The sequence below is a fragment of the Marmota flaviventris genome, chromosome 2, assembly GCF_047511675.1.
Source record: "Marmota flaviventris isolate mMarFla1 chromosome 2, mMarFla1.hap1, whole genome shotgun sequence".
NCBI lineage: Eukaryota > Metazoa > Chordata > Mammalia > Rodentia > Sciuridae > Marmota > Marmota flaviventris.
In genome coordinates this window covers 109,126,248-109,144,502 of record NC_092499.1, presented here as the reverse complement: position 1 = coordinate 109,144,502, position 18,255 = coordinate 109,126,248, and the positions used below count along the sequence as shown (strand labels likewise).

The window sequence follows — 18,255 nt, the reverse complement described above, 5'->3', positions numbered from 1 at the left end:
TGAGATCCTGATACCATGACTTTAGATTTCCTGCAACACAAGACTGACTGGGGTTGGAGGAGTCTCAGGATAGATTTGCCAGAACTGAGAATCTCTTGTTTCAGTTTTGTTGAGGAAGCAGAGATTTTAAAAAGCCCCAAAATTTAGTGTAAAAAATAGAGCTAATGAACAGGGAGGGATTCAGCAACTGAAACAAGGATGCACTCCGGCTGGAAAGCCTGGTGAGGAACTGGACTGACATCTAATTACTTGTCATCATTCTCCTGACACTCTGTGAGATCCTCATCACTCTCAAACTCTATAACATCAGACCCATGTTCTCCCAGTTTCTGAAAGCCTGCAAGAGTCACTCACAAGGTACAAAACACTGGAAAGTCACATTATTTTTTCAACAAAAATAGCCATTGAAGATCTAATCCTGAGCTTATAATGGAACAGTGAGAACTCCATCTTTTGTTTTTCTGCCCTCATCTGGATGGTGAGAGCCTCAACTTTTTTCTATGACCCTCTCCTCAACAGGTCATCCACTCCATGCCAGGAAAAACCTGCCTTGGTTCTGGACCTGATCACCGTAGTTTGAGTGAGTGTGCATCTGCTGGACATAAAGCCTAAGGCTTGAGACTTTTGAACTTAGCATGCAGAGGGAATGTCTGTCACTAGCCTGTCATGATTAAGTGTGTTTTACAGTTCTTAGAATGAAACTGCAAAGTAATTTAGAATTTTTTTCTGTGATTAATTAATCTGAATTGTTTGCTGTGAATTGTTATGTCTATTGCAGTGCCTAACAATAAGAATTGCTGTTTTCCTTATTAAGAATTTATAGAGTGAAATTATATTGTGTAATTTGAGTGAATAAAGCATTGAAAGGGGGAAAAATAAAAAAAATTAAAAAAAAAATAAATAAATTTAGACATTAATGCAAGGCAACATATTCATGGTCAATGAACATAACTTCTCTGCTGGAAAACTCTAAGGAGTTTAGATTCCAGGGACTCACTGATTCACTTCTTCATCACTAATAAGAATCCCCCATATTTGGATTCTGGAACCTTTCAGGGAGGGGCATGAAAAAGAAGCTAATTCCCCAAAGCTGCCTGTTGGGATGGTTCATTTGTTTCGAGTTTTAAGAGAATAAAAAATGGGGTTGGGGGTGTACCTCAGTGGTTGAGCACTTGCCTAGCATGTATGAGGCCCTGAGTTCGATCCCTAGCACCACATAAAACTAAATAAACGAAATAAAGGTATTGTGTCCATTGACAACCAAAAATATTTAAAAAAAAAAAAGAAAAAGAAAAAGAAAAAAAAAATGTCCACAGTTATTTCAGTCCCCATCAGGGAAATAGGTATGGGCCTGCTTCTCTGTCTCTCAAATCATGAAAAACATCATGAGCCTTCTTGGTGTAATGGCCTTGGATCATGGTTTGTGAGGTACTCTTCCAGGGGAGGAGGGCCTGGTAACGCACCTATTCAATCTCCTTCCCTCTGATAGTAGGACTAAGCAGCCAACAAAATGACAATGGCATCTGAGTTCTGATGGGTGGGGAGTAATGGGAAACGCTGAGCTGTTTAGTGAGAGATGCAAGGGGAAAAAGGCAGTGGAATGAAGAAGCTCCTCTCACTGAAGAATTTCTTCTTGCTCCTTGGTTAATCAGAATTGTTTTAGTACTAGAAATCTTGAAATAGTAATAATTTTGGCAAACAGGATACTGTAATAACACAGAGTATACCTAGGCCAATGGAGTTCATTTAGATCAACAGTCCACACATCATGCATATTTGCAAAAGTGACCAGAGCAGAACAAGACAGTGATTCAATCCATGTAAGGAATATTCCCAACTGCTTTCAGAATGCTTCAGTCTTGTGATAACAATCCCCTTCTCATTTCCAGCTGTGCACAATGGCCTATTGCCATAAACAGGCAGGGCCTCAATTAAATGCTTCAGAAGCTTCCACAGTTATTTCCACCATGCCAGACCCATGTGAATCATCCAGAAAACTAAAGGAGCACTGGGTGTAACCAATTTATCTCTTGAGATAACCAGGAGGACCTGCATTGGTGAGGTCTGCTCTGCCTATAAATGGAAACACTGATGTATGTTTATCCACACATTCTATAAGCACACATGGATTTTTTTATTATAAATACACCATCATGAATACAAATTGAAAAGCACATACAACTGTATTTTGGGCCACTAGGAGCCCCATAGCCTGACTGTGTAGTGGTGTTATTCCTGGTCTCATCAATGTGCCCCTACGTGTTACAGAATAAATCATACAGGGAAATCATTTTATTGAAAGTGATACCAATCCCAGCCTCTCTTTCTTCCCCAATTGTCCCAGAATAATCTCTCCAGTATTTTTTAGGCAAAGATTGATCATCTGCAGCCTACGGTCAATACCACAGGGCTCTTCCATGTGAAATAAATCCTTTAATAAAATAAATGTTAGCCTAGTAGAAAAATGGGAGCGATGATGATAATCCTATCAAATCTAATTTCTTTTTAGTTCCTTGGGACCTGGATGGGAACTTTGGCTTCAGTTGTCTTCCAGGAAAGACAGAAGGCAAGGACAAAGGAGGAAAACACCTCGCCATGTAGGGAAGAAGAGAGACACCAGTCCCCTGTACACATACACTCTTCCATCCTTAGGGCCCTTCAGGGACTTACCTCAAGCTCCCGCAGGGCGTTATCACACTCCTTCTGCCCGGGGGCTTGCTGGGTGCACAGGGTGATGAGCTGATTGATGCTCTCTGTCACAGCTCTGAAATAGGGACAGAAAAAGAATTTTATATAAAAATGTCTTCAATAATTTCCCCAACAATGTTTGGCAGGCTTAGCAGAGATAAAATTAACTTTCTATTTAGGCTAGGGTCTTCATGAGTCCACTCCCACAGGCTCCCTATGACCCAAGAAAAATAACACTCACTGAAAATAAAATGAGACTCCTTACCTTGCTTCTGATTATTCATTTGATTTAACCTTAAGGCTACCAATAGTTCTTAAAAAGAAATTAGGACTACCTTTGGATATATTCATAAGAAAAAATTCACAACAAAGATGCAAAGAGATCATATTAACACTGTTCAAGATCTTTCATTAGCTGTCTGTAGTAATGAAAGGCTGAGTGAGGCTGTTTTGGGTAGCTCTTGTATATTTATACATTTTTAAATATAGGCGGCAAAAAAATGTGCCCATGATTTCTAACATCTCTACTTTCCAATAAATTCTGTATGAATTACTAATTCCTAGCAGATTTCCAAAAATTATTCTTTAAAATAGTGATTTCCTTTATTAACATGAGACTCTTAGAGACTCTCACATGATTTTACATGTATTTCTATTCCTAGAATTTAAGATGCTACTGGATGTTTTGCTACATTGACAAAGAAACATTCCCGTTCCCCCCGCCCCACCCCCAACATGCCCTACTTAACTTGTCCTAGGTAACAACATAGATAATTCAGAAAGTCACAGTTCATTAAGGTGATTTCTTTATGAGATGTGAGACGCAGGTTGAATATTTTTTGCTGTTCTTTGGCATATGAACGCCAATTGTTCTAGTACCACTGATAAAACAATCCTTTCTCTATTGAATTGCTTTTGCAACTCCAATGATAATCAATTGACCATCATTGAGTGGCTCTACTTCTGGACTCTACACTGTTCCACTGACTGATGTATTTTTTTTCACCAATACCACAGTCTTGATTACTGTAGCTCTGTATTCTAAGTCTTAAAACTGAAAAGAAGTGATAAATGCTTGAGGAGATAAAAAATGCTTATCATACTGATTTGATCATTACACACTATATGCATGTGTGCGTGTGTGTGTATATTTATGATAATTATCATTCTATACCCCATAAATATATATAAATATTATGTATTGGTTAAAAAATAGAATATCCTTGTGTTTTATACATGAAAAATCTGAGAATTGAGCTAACTGAGCTACCTGCCTAATGGGGTGCTACAAATAAGGTGTAGGATCAAGACTTAAACTCATGTCTGCCTGTCTGACTCCAAACTATCTTTTTCTGCAGGGCCATAATGGTCCATACTTTAGGCAGAACCTAGAATTCTATTCATATTTCCTAAGCACTTCAGCTAAAGGGCAACTTAAAACAAACAAAACCACATATTATAGTTAATCACCAACATTGTCTAATATAAAAGATGCCTCATTTTATTAGTTAAATCAGCTTTGCAGCTTGCCACAGAATATCAAATTAGATGGAAAATGATGTTACCAACGTACAAAGGCAATCAGCTTAATTATTTGATGAGATACTTCTTTTAATTCTAAATTTAGCTAGGGCGATGGAAAGAAGAAAAACATTCTTGAACTCAAGAAAGAATCCTCAAATAGCTTCTCTAAGAACGACATGGGTAATTTGTTTACAGGGGGGAAATTGCTTTAATTAGAGCATCACAGGGAGGCACTATGCTCTCCATCTTGCAAAGTAGAATGACAGAGAGCTGGACAATCCCTGTTCCAATGATCCTGATGGGCACAGTCCATGATGCATTCATTGAAGTGTCCCTCAGAGTCCAGTGCCATGTCTTGTGTGGTGGCTGAGACCCACCTTGGGGTGGGAGACAGGCTGGCACAGTCAACATACCAGGTGGAGAATGCTCTCAACATAATGGCAGATCATTTGGAGAATATGTCCACATATCACAGAAGCTTTCCATTCCATTTCCTTCTTCCTGAAAGTGTTGCCTATTTATCTGTTCTTTTTTTTTTTTAACACCTAATTTCTGTATAAAGGTTTTTCCATTTAAAAACAAAGTATTTACAATTGGTGAATCCAGAGGATCCACAGCTGTGGGAAAACTACTGACTTTCCTATTCTTTTAACTTTTTTTGTAGATATGAAAATTTTTCAAGTAAAAATTTGGCATTAAAAAAGTAAAACCAACAGACTTAATGGTTTGTGGTTAAATAATCCATAAAATGTCAGAGCAGCATCACATGTCTATGTGAGTCTCCTGGGTAAATGATCCATGCCCAAAGAGCATTATTTAGGTAAGATTAATCCCTACAACTCATTTTAGAGTCTGGATACACTGCTAAATAATAAACTAAGTGGTCCAGAGGCAAATGGTTACGTATGCTTGACAATGAAAAATAATATTTTTATGTTTGAAACAATGGTAGCTATTTGTACAAACAAAGGAACAGTTAATATAATTTTGTAATGTTATTTTCTTTAAATTTCAATAAATCTCAAGAAATTATAAATTGATCAGTTTACATTATAAAAAAAATCACCAAAATTAGCATGAATCTAAATAGATCTGATCTTTTTTTCCCCATAACTTTTTGAAATGCTCATAAATTTTTAAAATGCTCTGGGTTTATTTCTAAAAATACAAAAAAGTTAGATGATCATAATTTCACAATCTACAGGTATCATTTTCTTATATTTAAGTCTATCAAAATAAAGATTCTTTATCTTAAAAAAATCAGGATCTGCCACCTCAGAGGTTAAAAAGAGCCCTCTTTTAAAAATCATTTAGTGCCCAGAGATACTGAATTGATTCAACTGAAGTTTGAGAGCTCTGGCTGGAAATTTTAAATAAAGAAATGAGTGAGGGGCTGATGAGTTGAGGCTCAGTGGTAGAGCACTCACCAAGAACGTGCGAGGCCCTGGGTTCGATCCTCAGCAACACATAAAAAGAAATAAGAAAAATTAAGTTATTGTGTCCTACTACAACTAAAAGATAAGTATATTTAAAAAAAAAGAAAAAGAAATGAGTGAGAGAAGAAAATCAACAAAGTTGAGCTTCTGATCATCTATGAAGCACAAATCACCTGATAAGAGGCCTAGAGGGAATAAAGCAGCCTAAGACAGCTCCCTTCCTCCAGGAAGGAGGTGCTTAGGAGGGAGAAAGGAACCCATCATATCCACCCATAAGTATTCCCAGGATCCTGTCATGCCTCAGGCATGGAGAGTAAAGACAAATAATACAGTTTAAAGCTTCCCAAGACAACAAGGTGCTTGCAATCTAGTTGAAGAGGCAAGACAATGAAAAAGAAGAGACACAAAAAAGTTGAGCTCAGGAAAGCAGTGATCAGGGCATGGTACGAGACAGGCCATGGTGGACCTGCTGAAAGAGAGGACAGATAAATGTGGGAATCCACAAGGAGCATGGAAGAAAATGAACCTCAACTGTGGGGCAAGGGTTCTGCATGGAAGGAAGTGCTCGATGTACTCTGCAGCAATTGGGAAAGTAGGGGTGAATGTGATTCTGATTTGGAAAAAGGAAAGAGAACTTTCTAGATGAAACCAACAGAAAGCAAAAGCCCTATTTCTATTTTTTCTTTTTATATAGCAGAGACCCTCTTCCCCTTCATGCTGCTTGCTGGATTCTCCTTTTTCATTGTCTCTGGAGACAGGAGAAAGCCTGCCCAGTAGAAACCTCAGACAAAGGTAGCCAGAGAGTAGGAGCTGTCTGGGAGCTCCTGGGAGACCCTCAGAGGACAGGATAACAGCGAAAGACCCCTGGGTTTCAAGGCGGCTTCACGCATTGAGGCATCTCATCTCTAGAGTTCCTCTGGCCATTATGATGGTTATGGTATACGTCTGGCTGCTGGGAAGGGGTTCAGAATAGATATGCCCTCCTTTGCCCAGGTGCATGCTAGTTGGGGAAAAGGCTACTGAATGACTGACAAAAGGTCTTCAGCTTCATCCAATTTGTCAGAAAAGAGCCAGAGCCTAACCAGCAAGAAAGGAAGATGATCAAGTCAGAAAAGGAATTTCTCTTCATCAGCCAAGGGAGGAGGATCCTTAAATATTCCTAGGCTTAGAAGCAGAATTCAAAGCCCAGGAAAAAACACATACTCTACCTTTTCTCCAGAAGCCAATGTCTTTTTTTTTTTTTTTTCCCCAAGAAGAGGAAAGACTGCAGAGACCCAGAAAGCAAGAGGTTCCAGACTGCTGATCCAGCAGTAGGACCAGGCAGAGCTGGGGACATGCATGTAAGAGACCAGCAGGGCTTGGCTGTCTCAAGAACAAGGAGGGCAGTGGAACTGAGACTAAAGACAATAATAAAATCAGGTTCCTGCTGCTCAACTTCCTGAACACTTATGGGAGGCATGGAGGAAATGTGGGGCTCATTCTACATCTTGCTCTAACTTCACCATGGCCACATCCCTGTCATGCTCACAGTGTGTACCCAGCAATGGGTTTGGCCCCACTCAGTCCTGTGATAACCACCTGTGTCATTAACCTGTGAAAGAATAAAAGCATGAATGAATGAATCTTGTCCTAGCCGAACGCTGTACCCCAACAAGAGCTTGCTTGACCCACTGGACCAGGCTGGAGTTTCCCACTAGGAGACCACCCAGGGAGCAGAAGCTTGCCAAAATGTGCCAAGAAATCAAGGAGAATGTGCCAGTATCTTGTTGCAACACTTGCGTCCCAGACAACTGTTTTCACATGAGCAGTCTTAAGTAGCTACCTGGCTATCAAACCCTCAGGGTAGGAACTCTCTGCCAGCAGCTGAAAGTAGCTGAAAGTTAGGACGGGGGAAAGTTTTAAAATATTTTTGTAGTTGTAGTTGGACACAATACTTTTAATCTTCTTCTTATTATTTTTTAATCTTTATGTGGTGCTTAGGATCGAACCCAGCACCTCGCACGTGCTAAGTGAGCGCTCTGCTTCTGAGCCACAGCGTCAGCCCCAGGACAGAAAGTTTTTAACCTATTTCTAGGCTCTGTCCTCAGTGCCACCATCAGGGAGGGGGTCTGCAGACACCCAGAACTATATTCCAGCAACATTCTTTCAGGGTTTTTTTGCCTTCTTATCTGGACTTTAGAGGCCAATTTATATTTTTCCCTTCTTTCCACAATTTAAGAGAGTGAACAACACGTTCCAAGTTGGAAATTATAATTTGGAAATGATGCAAAAAATTGATGATAATGAAAAACATCTGAGTTCAGATACCTGGAAATATCAGTTGCCTTATCCAAAGGCTCTTTGTAGGAGAAAAGAAGTGATCAAAAGAGGGTTTTATATCAGAAACAGCTGCTCTGCAAAATAGACATCACCCCCATCCTTGCCTCTCCCCACTGTCAAGGGAGGACACTTGTTTATCAGAACAATCACAAAACATGAGAAAGAGGTGGGGAGATGTGAAGATAATTTTCCAAACCCCTAAAACTCTACTGTTTGCATTTAAAATGTATCTTCTGTGACTAAATGAAGAAACACAACAGCTTGCAAGGGAAGTGCTCTGACAGTTTGTAACAACATCTGTCTGTCTATCTATCTATGTACGTGTATATACGTACATATACACACACATACACATACCTACAGGAACAAACAAACAAAAAGATGGAAGGAGAGACAGGACTTAAACTATTAGTTTCATGAAAGCTGGAAAGAACTGAAGGATGATGTAGTTCACACTTCCATTTCACAGATGGAAAGTTTAGACAGGTTGAGCAACATGACTGAGGGAGGAGAGAACCAAAGCTTGGACTAGCATTCGGGTGCCTTGAGTCAGACAATTTAAATGGTCATTCAGCTCCAAGGGTTCACACAAAGAAAAGGAAACAACAACAACAAATAAACAAAAACCCCCACAAAAACCAAACAAATGAAACAAAGCTGAAAAGAAAAAGCAAGCAGAACTGAAGCTAATCACTAATCTGCACATTTTGAAAAAGATTTCCAATGATTACATCCCCCTCATAGCCTCTCATTTAATGCCTCACCACTCAGCTTTTCCATATATAAAATGATGTCAAATAATGCTAAGAAAGCATCTGTACCACCCATGGTAAAATATCCTCCCCTCTGGGTTTGGGAAGAAGAATGTGGAATTGCTAATAAAAGATCATCCTGGGCTGTCGCTGCAGTTGCTCTGCACGCTGGCATTCAATCACCAGTTATTGAACTGAAGTGGCACAGTGGTAGCCTGCGACCAGAAATTGTATTACTTACTTCCCTGGGTGAAAGCAACAGGAAAGGAGAACCCTGAAATATTCCCAGATTCAGAGTCATATTTTACTTCAGTTCAAAAGCTATTCTACCACTACTCATCCATCCTAAACTGGAGCCTTTCCACACAAGTCAAATTCAATTTAATATCCATTCCAGGCACATAGTATGTGCTGAATAAATGTCTGGTGAATGTTTTTTGAGCATTGCTCTCCTCTTTGTTTTTAGTATTTTCTGATTTCTTTTTCAATAAGCATCTATTACTTTCATCATCTGAAAAATCTATTTAAGCTTTCATGTTTGCAAGTTAATAGTGGCCTTAAATCTAAGCCAGTCCTTATTGGAAAGGCTGTATAAGATGACAGAAGATTTCTTAGTGGGATAAAATCATGGAGAGGAGCCAGTTTTACAAAAACAAAAAACAAACAAACAACAACAACAACAACAAAACCCCCCAGATTCTCCCATTACTCTTTACTTTACCTCCAATGACACAAGGATACCACCAATTCTTTGCTTAGCAAAGTGGTAGGATGTTGGGCACATCTTCAAGATGTAGTGACATCATTTAAAAACATATGAAAGCACAATTTGTCCCATTCTTACCTTGCAGCTGCAGCCAGCAAATTTTTTGCATTGGGTGCTCCTGGATCTACAGAGAGAGACTTGGCCGCTAACAGTAGCTTGCTGGATGCCATAGAAATATTCTTGAGGTTCCCTATCACTTGGATCTGGTCTTCTTTCGTCTGGAAGGTCAAAAGGAGTCAAAGTCATGAGGAAGTGTCCATTTCTCCTAGTAAGCATTCAGAGAGCTAGGAGCAGCATCCTGAGGCAGAGGCAAGTTATCTGCAGAGATCACATGAAGCCCAGTCTGCACATGACTAACACATTGAGATACTGACTAGTGTCTATCCTTCTTCAAACAGATGCTTAGAGCAAGATTCATGCATCAGGGAAAGAAATCCATGCTTAAGTGGGTCAGCCAGGAGCTGTGCTTTCTCACAACTGGAGGCACTATAGCAGGGGGAGGAGAGAGCCAGTGAGCAGCACCAATGCACAGACGAGGCCACGATTCCAGCATCTTGCTCAACAATGCTGGAGTTGTCCAGTAGCTTGTACATCTCGGCCTGGCACAAATGAATAGCACTGTTTCAATGTTCAGAGCTGGCTGCAACCCAGAAGATCCTGATCCGGGAAAAGACCCATTTCTCACCTGCCTTGCCATGGAAAAAACAATACTTTGTGGATAACAGAGCAAAAAATAATGGGATAGCTCTTTTATGGAGTTTGCAAGAGCTTAGAAAAAATATCCCTGCAAGTTGATACCTGACTGGTCATGTTTTTGTATTCTAAACAAGCGGTTTATCTGTTCATCTGAAGGAGGTAATTTTTCTTTGAGCATGTGAAGGTGGTACTTTTTAATCATTTGACACTCAGTATTAGACTACAGTCCCTCCAAATAAGCCCACTAAACCTCAAATATGCATGTGTGTCTGAGTGTATTGTGTGTGTGTGTGTGTGTGTGTGTATTTTGCTATATTATTCCATATTTGAAGAGCTATCATCATCTCAGTTAAACACTGTCCCCCTCCTACTCTTTCTTCAAATGGCATAAGTGAGAGGATGGGTTCTGCTGGAGAATCGTGGGAAAAGTCATCCCTCATCACCAAGAGCTGCTCATACATAAGCTGAGACATCTTTGGGAATGCCATTCCTATGAGGTCACAGAACTTCCCAAGCAGCAAAAGGAATGTACCATGGCCTGTTTATAGGTTCCCTATGCCCATTTGCCCAGTCAGCCTCCAACATGGGAAGTTCAGAGCAGAGGCTCAGGTCAGCTCTGGACAGACAGTACTTCCACACTCACCTGTGCTTGGCCAGCCATCTCAATGCCAGCATCGAGGAATTCGTCAAAATCATCACTGAACTTTCCGGAGGCTGCTGCCAGCTCTCCACTCTGGCCCCGGGTGGCATGGACAACTTCCCCAGCAGATTGGTTCAGATCAGCTGCTGCCTGATTCAGTTCACTCTGGGCTTCCTGGAAGGGCTTTGTGCTCGGAGGTAGCTATGAGGACAGAAGGCACAGCCCATAAGTATTACCTTGCTCAGGAGGGATAAAGACAGGCATTGTGGAGGGAGGAAAGACTTCCCAGGGATGCATTTGAGTCATCAAGACTGAAAGGCTTTGTATGGTCTGGGTCCAGGTGAGGTTTGCCTTTCAACACATCTACACTCATTCATCTATCCCCCTTTACAGAATAGACTCAACCGCAGATGGAAAACCAGTAAGAACAGCCATCTGCAAGTGCTCATGCTCATCTAAGTGGCAGAGACGGGATTCACACCCAGGCAACCTGACTCCAGGATCCATTCTTGGACCCACCACCCTGTTTTGTCTCTCTCAAGATGGAAATTCTCAGTCTAGCTTTTTAGAACTAAAAGAACAAATCACGTTTTTCCAAATTAATAGCCACCAATTTTGTTTTATTAGTGGTCTTTATTAATCTTTTTTTTTTTTTTTAAACAGGATACCAGTGTCATTTGAAGAACTATAACCATTAGTGAAAAGTTCCAGAGAGCTAAGCTAGACTCTATTACCACCAGCATACCTGCGTGTACACCGGCACGGGGAAGAAATAAAGATAAACACAAATTCTGCAAGCAGACTCACAAAGCAGGGATGGAGATGGTCCCTAAGTGAAAGTCCACCTGCTCTCCCAATGAGTCTTGAACATGTGTGCACCTCCACTGCTTGCTCATCTCTATCTGACATGCCCTTATAAGAAGGGAGAGGACCATATACCCACTCCTCTGTCTCTTAACAGCAATATGGACTTAAAGAGTAAACTTTAAAAGCTTCATCTGGGAACTTCGCTGGACAGAAAATGAACAGAAAAGCCAACTGGCAGGAGAAATGGTACCCCTTAAGGAAAGGTTAGTTACTCAAAGATTCCACAAAAGATGACCCACTCACACCTAGAGGGGCCAAGTCTCCCTTCCCAGTCAGAACCTCTCACCGAATCCACAAGCAACTTCTTGCTGGACTCTCCAATGCTCTTCAAGGCCACATCTACATCCTTCTGCCCAGGTAGGCAATTCACACAGTTATTCAAGGAGTGAGAGACAGCTTTGGCCACCTGAATACATGAAGGGAGACATACATCATAAGAATGGTTTCAGTACAACCTTTTTTTTCACATTTCTTGGGAAATTGAGCAGTGAGAGTATGCAGAGCTGACACAGACATGGAAATTATCCACCAGCATCTGCCTGATACTGTTAAGTTAAATCACCTCATCCACATCTGCTGTCCAAAAGCAAATTCCACCCCCTCACTAGGGTTAACATCCTGTGACAGGCACATCTTACCTGCTTCCCAAAGCCAGGCTGAATCATAGCTTCTGATTCAAACCTAGGTACCTTGTTTCAAAGGAAATGGAAATATATCCCCCTCGAGAACTCTGCTGAGGTCACTGAGGTGGAAGCAGGCCTTGAGTTCTTCTGGGTCACTGTCAGCCAGCCTTTGGTTGATTTTTGCTCAGTGACCCTCTGGTGCTATTACCCCCAAATCTCACTATACCCAAGGGCAAGGCTCTAAGCACTTCCAGATCAATGGAACTGCTTGACACGCTGCCTTTACATAGTATTGAAGTGGTTTCTTATTTGCACTCTTGGGTACCCTCAGTTAAAAGGAAAGTTAGGGCTTCAGAGGTAGGCTCTGTCATTTCTTTTAATCCAAAATATCTCCTTCCGAGCCCCATGTCTAGAATTTTATCTGGATGTCCCTAGTTAACTGGTTTTATCATGGGGTCAGAGAATCACCCACAGGGGTGATAAGGAGTTATAGGTAGAAACTTTGAGTGGCTGGATTTTGTATATTTTCTTCACTTCCCAGGCTAGGAAGCACATGTTGGCCCAAAACAAATGTGTCTAAAGTCCTAAACCTCCCAGGACAGGATGCAAAGATACCCATACCCTCTATTGACTGAGAAGGGAGAAGAGCTCACATTAATGTGGGGAATACTAGGCAGACTAACAAGAGTATCATGCATGGGCCAGCATCGTTATGGCACCATGGAAGGTTCTCAAAACATCAGCTGAGTCAAAGCATTTGCACCAGGAAAAATCATCCAGGAAACAGCCTGCCAACACATGCGTAGTAAGGATGACCATCATTCCCAATTCTGAGCCTTACCTGGGCTAGTCTCTGTTGACTCTCTGCATCTCCAGGTGCAATCAGGGCCTGCTTGGCTTCTTGAATGAGCATGGCAGAGCCCTCCATCACATCTCGGGCAGAATCTAGCATGGCATGGGCAGCAGTGGGGTCACTCGTAGATGCAGCCACTCCCCGAGCAGCCTGGGCCAGTGTTTTCAGAGCTTGGGCTGTCTCTCTAGCAGCCACTCCTGGGGATACAAGCCCACCAGACTTTTTATTAGATTCCATATAAATGGCACGCTTTTACTTTAGAATAGTTCTCTGGACCAGGGCCCCTTCTGCACCACAGCCTGGTCTAAGGGGAACTCTGGATTGACATTTGTAAAATTTGAATTGCTGTGCTTCTCAAATAAGTAAAAGATGCAGTAACAAATATAATGCAAAGACAATTTCCTTCTGCTTTTCCTTGCTCCCACTGCCTTACACGTCCCTAGACCCAACACACCAAGGACATGAGGGCAATAGCACAGCTAGAGGTCCCTGGGTGTGTCCAGACAGTTTGAAGGAAACTGTTTTAACTCACTTTTCTTCCCAGTTGCCTATATTAGGATATAACCTACATACACATAATAAAGCAAACAAATCTATGTGAGCAGCTCTGTGAATCTGTAAATATGGAAACATCCACTTATCCACCATCGCCAGTGCCATTCCCCAACAATGCCCTTCTCACCAGAAGTAATCACCAACTTAAAATCTATCACCTTAGACTAGTTTTACCTGTCCTTAAACTTATGTAAACAAAACCACACAGTGTGCATCATTTGGGTCTGAATTCTTTCTCTTTCCATCATTTGGTGAGATTCACACATATTGTTAGCAGTTTATTCTTGCTGAGTAATATGCCATTATTTGGACACATCAATACCTGTTTATCTATTATTCTGCAAATGCACATTTGGGTTGTTTCTCACTTTGGGCCATTATGAATAAATCTTCAAGGAAAGTTTTTGCACATACATTCAGACACACACATGAAATTCTCTCTCTTGGATCTAAACATAGGAATTGATTTTCTATGTAACAGAACAATTATAGATTTAACTTTAGAAGACACTACAAAACAGTTTTCCAAAATGATTTTACCATTATACCCTCCACCAGCAATGCACTAAAGTTGGAATTGCTCTACATCCTAACCAATAGGATTTTTGGAATTTTAGTCACTTTGGTGCAAGTGTAATTGCATCTCAATGAAGTTTAAACTTTCATAACTTAATGAGTAATGAGAATCTTACTTTTTTATACATTTAATGGCTATTTGGATATTTATTCATTTTGTGAATCATCTGGTTATCTTTCAATCCATTTTGAAACATATGATGAGATTAGTGATGATTTTCTATGAATATAAACTAGTCCTTTAAAACTATTCCAGCACTTCATGCAGAATAAACATGAGTCTAACTACATGGTACTCATCCCTAGGTACCAGGAAGAGCATGGAGGTTGGATGCTGGGGAATTTGAAAAAAAGAATATGAGAACTGTGGAACAGCCAACTCCAGAGCCCATCTCATTGACCCACTTCACAAATGAGTCCCAGCACTGACAGTGTCTTGTCCACAAGCTTACATTTTACAGGTAGCACCAGAGCTGAAACTGCACTTCCTCAGCTCCAGGTAAAAAAATCTTAAGAGTGCTCTTTAGCAGAGAGAACCATGAAGGCTTCTTGTTAGAACATAAAAGACATGCATAAAAACCACAGAAACCAATGTCTCTTTAAGCTCTGAAATGACTATCTTCCTTCAGCAGGATCAGCTGAGTGGTCTCTAGATGCCCTTGTGCATGTCCTTTACCAGGACTGCTTCAGCTGAGTCAGAAAGATGCTGAAGGTGGTCTTCACATTACTGAGGATGAAGCTCCACAATACAATAAATGATGTGCAAGTCCTCAGACCCATAAAACTAGACAGCTTTGCAACAATAGACTTGTTAATCTATAAATATTTTGTATGTCACACAGCTGGAATAGAACTCTATAATCTAATCAAGGCAGATTATAAAGCTGCCAATCTACTGTTTATCACATGACTTGTGAGATGGAAGGATTTAAAAATCAAGCCCAGAAGAGAAAACATGAAGGTAAGCAAAGGAGAAAAGCAAGCCAGTGGAAAGATCATCCACTTCATGTTTAAGCTTTTGGCTCAGGGTTGAAAGATGTCATTGCTCAAAAGAACAACAGATGTGGTTAAGCCCTCATTGTACTCTGCCTCTATGTTGATTTGCTGTGTGGTCTACACTGCTGCCTTTTCCCATGGGTCTCAGTTTCCCACAGCTTTTAGGAGAGGCTAAGATCTTAGTACTGGCTTTTGAAAATTCTAGGCTGTGATTTCTGGACAAAAAGACCTGTCTTCCAATTTTTTATTTGGATTCTTGAATCCATTTCTATTTGAGTTGTATAGGAATTTAGAAGAATAAAACATTTGTCTTATACATGTTTATGCAAAAGCCATTTTGTGGAAAATATTTGAGACTCAATTTTTAAAAGGCAGAAACTGGAAAAGCTCAAGTTCAAAAATCTGTCCATCTCACTTATTTTCTGCTGAGGACTCAATGTGAATCTCATACTTTTTTGAGGAATCAAATTTTCCAACTTCACCATCAGAAAGATGAATTAAGGCCACAAGGACTAGAGAGCCCAGTGAACACCCACGGCTGTACAGAACTACGTTGATAGCCACATTCTTAATGGTAACCACTTCAGAGTCACATGTCCAAGCAAGCAACATGAAGCTGTTCTCAGTCAAGTGAATCACAACACAAGACCTGTAAGTGGGTAATTCTAAAGCAGATTTCCATTTCAAAAACCAAAATCCCTTGGAAACACAGATAAGTTTCGTTGCCACCGGGATCTTAAATTATTCTCAATAGCAAGTCTTAAGACATAACAAATGTTACCAAATATAGCAGTATTCTTCGAAAAGATTGTTATTCTTTATCAGAATTCATGTGGCTTGTGTGTCAAGCAGCATTAGACCACAGAGAAGGCTCACAAAGTAAAAACCAGGTATGATATAAATCTCAAATCTGTTCCAAAGTATGTGCACCAGGTCCTATATAACTGCATTCAGCCATGTAGAAATATCTTTTGAGTATTTTACTGGCCAAAGAAAAACATGCTTGCTTTCAAATGTAGCCACGTGGCAGTGAACATGTGTCATCTGAATGTTTCCCATCAATCAGCTGGGGACAAGGGAATGAAGACCCATTGAGACCTCCTTCATATTTGCTGTCTCTCTTTGTTTCTCACCCATTCTTCACCTTTGTAGAAACTGCCTTCAACAAGAGCTGTAACCTCCTTTCTCCTAAAGCAGCTAACAGATGCTTCTAAGTCCTCCTTTCCCATCACCTCTGGGCAGCAGCTACATCTCTGGCTCTGGAGACATCTCTCTCCCAGCTTCCTTGCCCTACCCATTGGGGCTATTCCCATTTCTTTCAAATATTTCTATTGCTCAGCTTTCTCTTTAACTGTAGCCTCCTCCAATCATGGACTGGAGTCTCTAAAACTGTGAGGCAAAATACACCTTTTCTCTATATATGTTATTTACTTTAGGTATCTCCTTATAGTGATGGAAATTTGGCCAACACCACTGCAAAACACTACTACACTGAACCTGGATGAATGCAGCAGCCTGCTTGCTAGTCCCCCTGCCTCCATCTGTTTCTCTCTAATCTACTCCACACACAGAAGGAAGGGCAACCTCTACAAAACACAATCTGATCCACACCCACTGCTAAAAATCCTTCAGTATTTTCACATATTCTTTGTTGAAACTCCAAACTATTCACATTGGCTTATGATGCCCTTTAGGAGCCAACCCTGGTCTAACTTTCCAGCTGTATCTTCTTATTCCTCACCTTCCTTCTGGCCTTTTTTGTTTAGCTTTCTCAGTTCCTTCACCCAACATTCATCTCTGCCTTTGAGACATGCATGTAGCATCCACTTCCATGCCTGCCAAAACCAAATGGTGCTAATTCTAGGCTGTTTTTCAGACACCAAGGAGGCAGCTTGCCATCCTGGATGTTGTATCAGATGATGCAACTTGTAAAATAATCTTCTCTCCACTAAAAATGCATTTCGTCATCTATACAAAAGCTGCCAAGATTTTGGGAATGTTTTTTTCAAACTTAAAATCTCCCATGTACCTTACATTTTGTACCAATTTATGCATACATTTTCCTCCCAGAATACTAAAAAGTCCTAAACAATCTTCAAACCCTGGTAGGTGTCAATTCTGCTCTGAAAATTTCCCTCACCCTTCCATTAGGATAGAATCACTTCATTGCAGGTACTACATTATATCATAACTTCTTTTTTGTTCCTATTGTGTTTCTAGGACTTTGTAGTAGCAGAATAACTCCACAAATAACACTTCCTGCAAGAACTATCTGGGAACACTGAAAAACATGAAACGTCTGTTTGAAGTCCCTGGAGCAATACCAGTGAGTTGAGATAAAGAGGGCCAAGATCTCAAAAAGAAGCAAAAGCACAGAGAGGGGACTGCAATGTTCAGGGTTACTTCTCAAGGTATGAATCTAGAATTTATATGGAAACATTAACTTGAGGGAGCCCAACAAAGTTGGAGGACTTAACATTACCAGATGTGAAGACTTACAGTACGACTACAGTAATTCAGAAAGTGTGAATGAAAAATGGGCAGTTAAATGAGTGCAAAGAAATAGCAACACAAGCTGACCCACACATCTGTGGTCACTTTATAACACAGTGGCAGTAAAGACCGCTGTGGGAAGGGTTCTTTTCAATCAGTGGTGCTGGTTCAAATGAATATCTATGTGGAAAACAATTAAACTGGAATCCTATTGCACACACAAAAAACTCAATTCCAGACACATCATATTTCTAAATATGATAGGAAAACGGAAGAGTTCTAGAATATGACAGAGGAAAATATTTTTATGCTTCTGCACAAACAACAACATAAAATGCCAACTTTAAAAAAATTGGGGTTAAGTGAATCAGATGGAGAGAATGGGCATAAACGAAAGTTTTAAATCAGATACAAAAAGTACTAACCATAAAGGAAAAGAACTGTAATTGGACTATATTAGAAGAACTTTTG

General features: G+C 40.4%; 1 protein-coding gene across 4 annotated transcripts in view; it reads right to left on the bottom strand.

Moving 5' to 3' along the window:
• Tln2 (talin 2) overlaps nt 1-18,255 on the bottom strand; it is a 405,661-nt gene that overhangs the window by 84,923 nt on the left and 302,483 nt on the right. For all 4 annotated transcript variants that reach the window (XM_071608339.1, XM_071608342.1, XM_071608340.1 and 1 more), the window contains 5 exons: nt 13,153-13,361; nt 11,975-12,094; nt 10,825-11,022; nt 9,564-9,703; nt 2,671-2,764 (listed from right to left, as the gene is read on the bottom strand). In XM_071608339.1, coding sequence (XP_071464440.1) covers nt 2,671-2,764; nt 9,564-9,703; nt 10,825-11,022; nt 11,975-12,094; nt 13,153-13,361 — 761 coding nt within the window. The remainder of the gene's footprint in view (nt 1-2,670; nt 2,765-9,563; nt 9,704-10,824; nt 11,023-11,974; nt 12,095-13,152; nt 13,362-18,255) is intronic.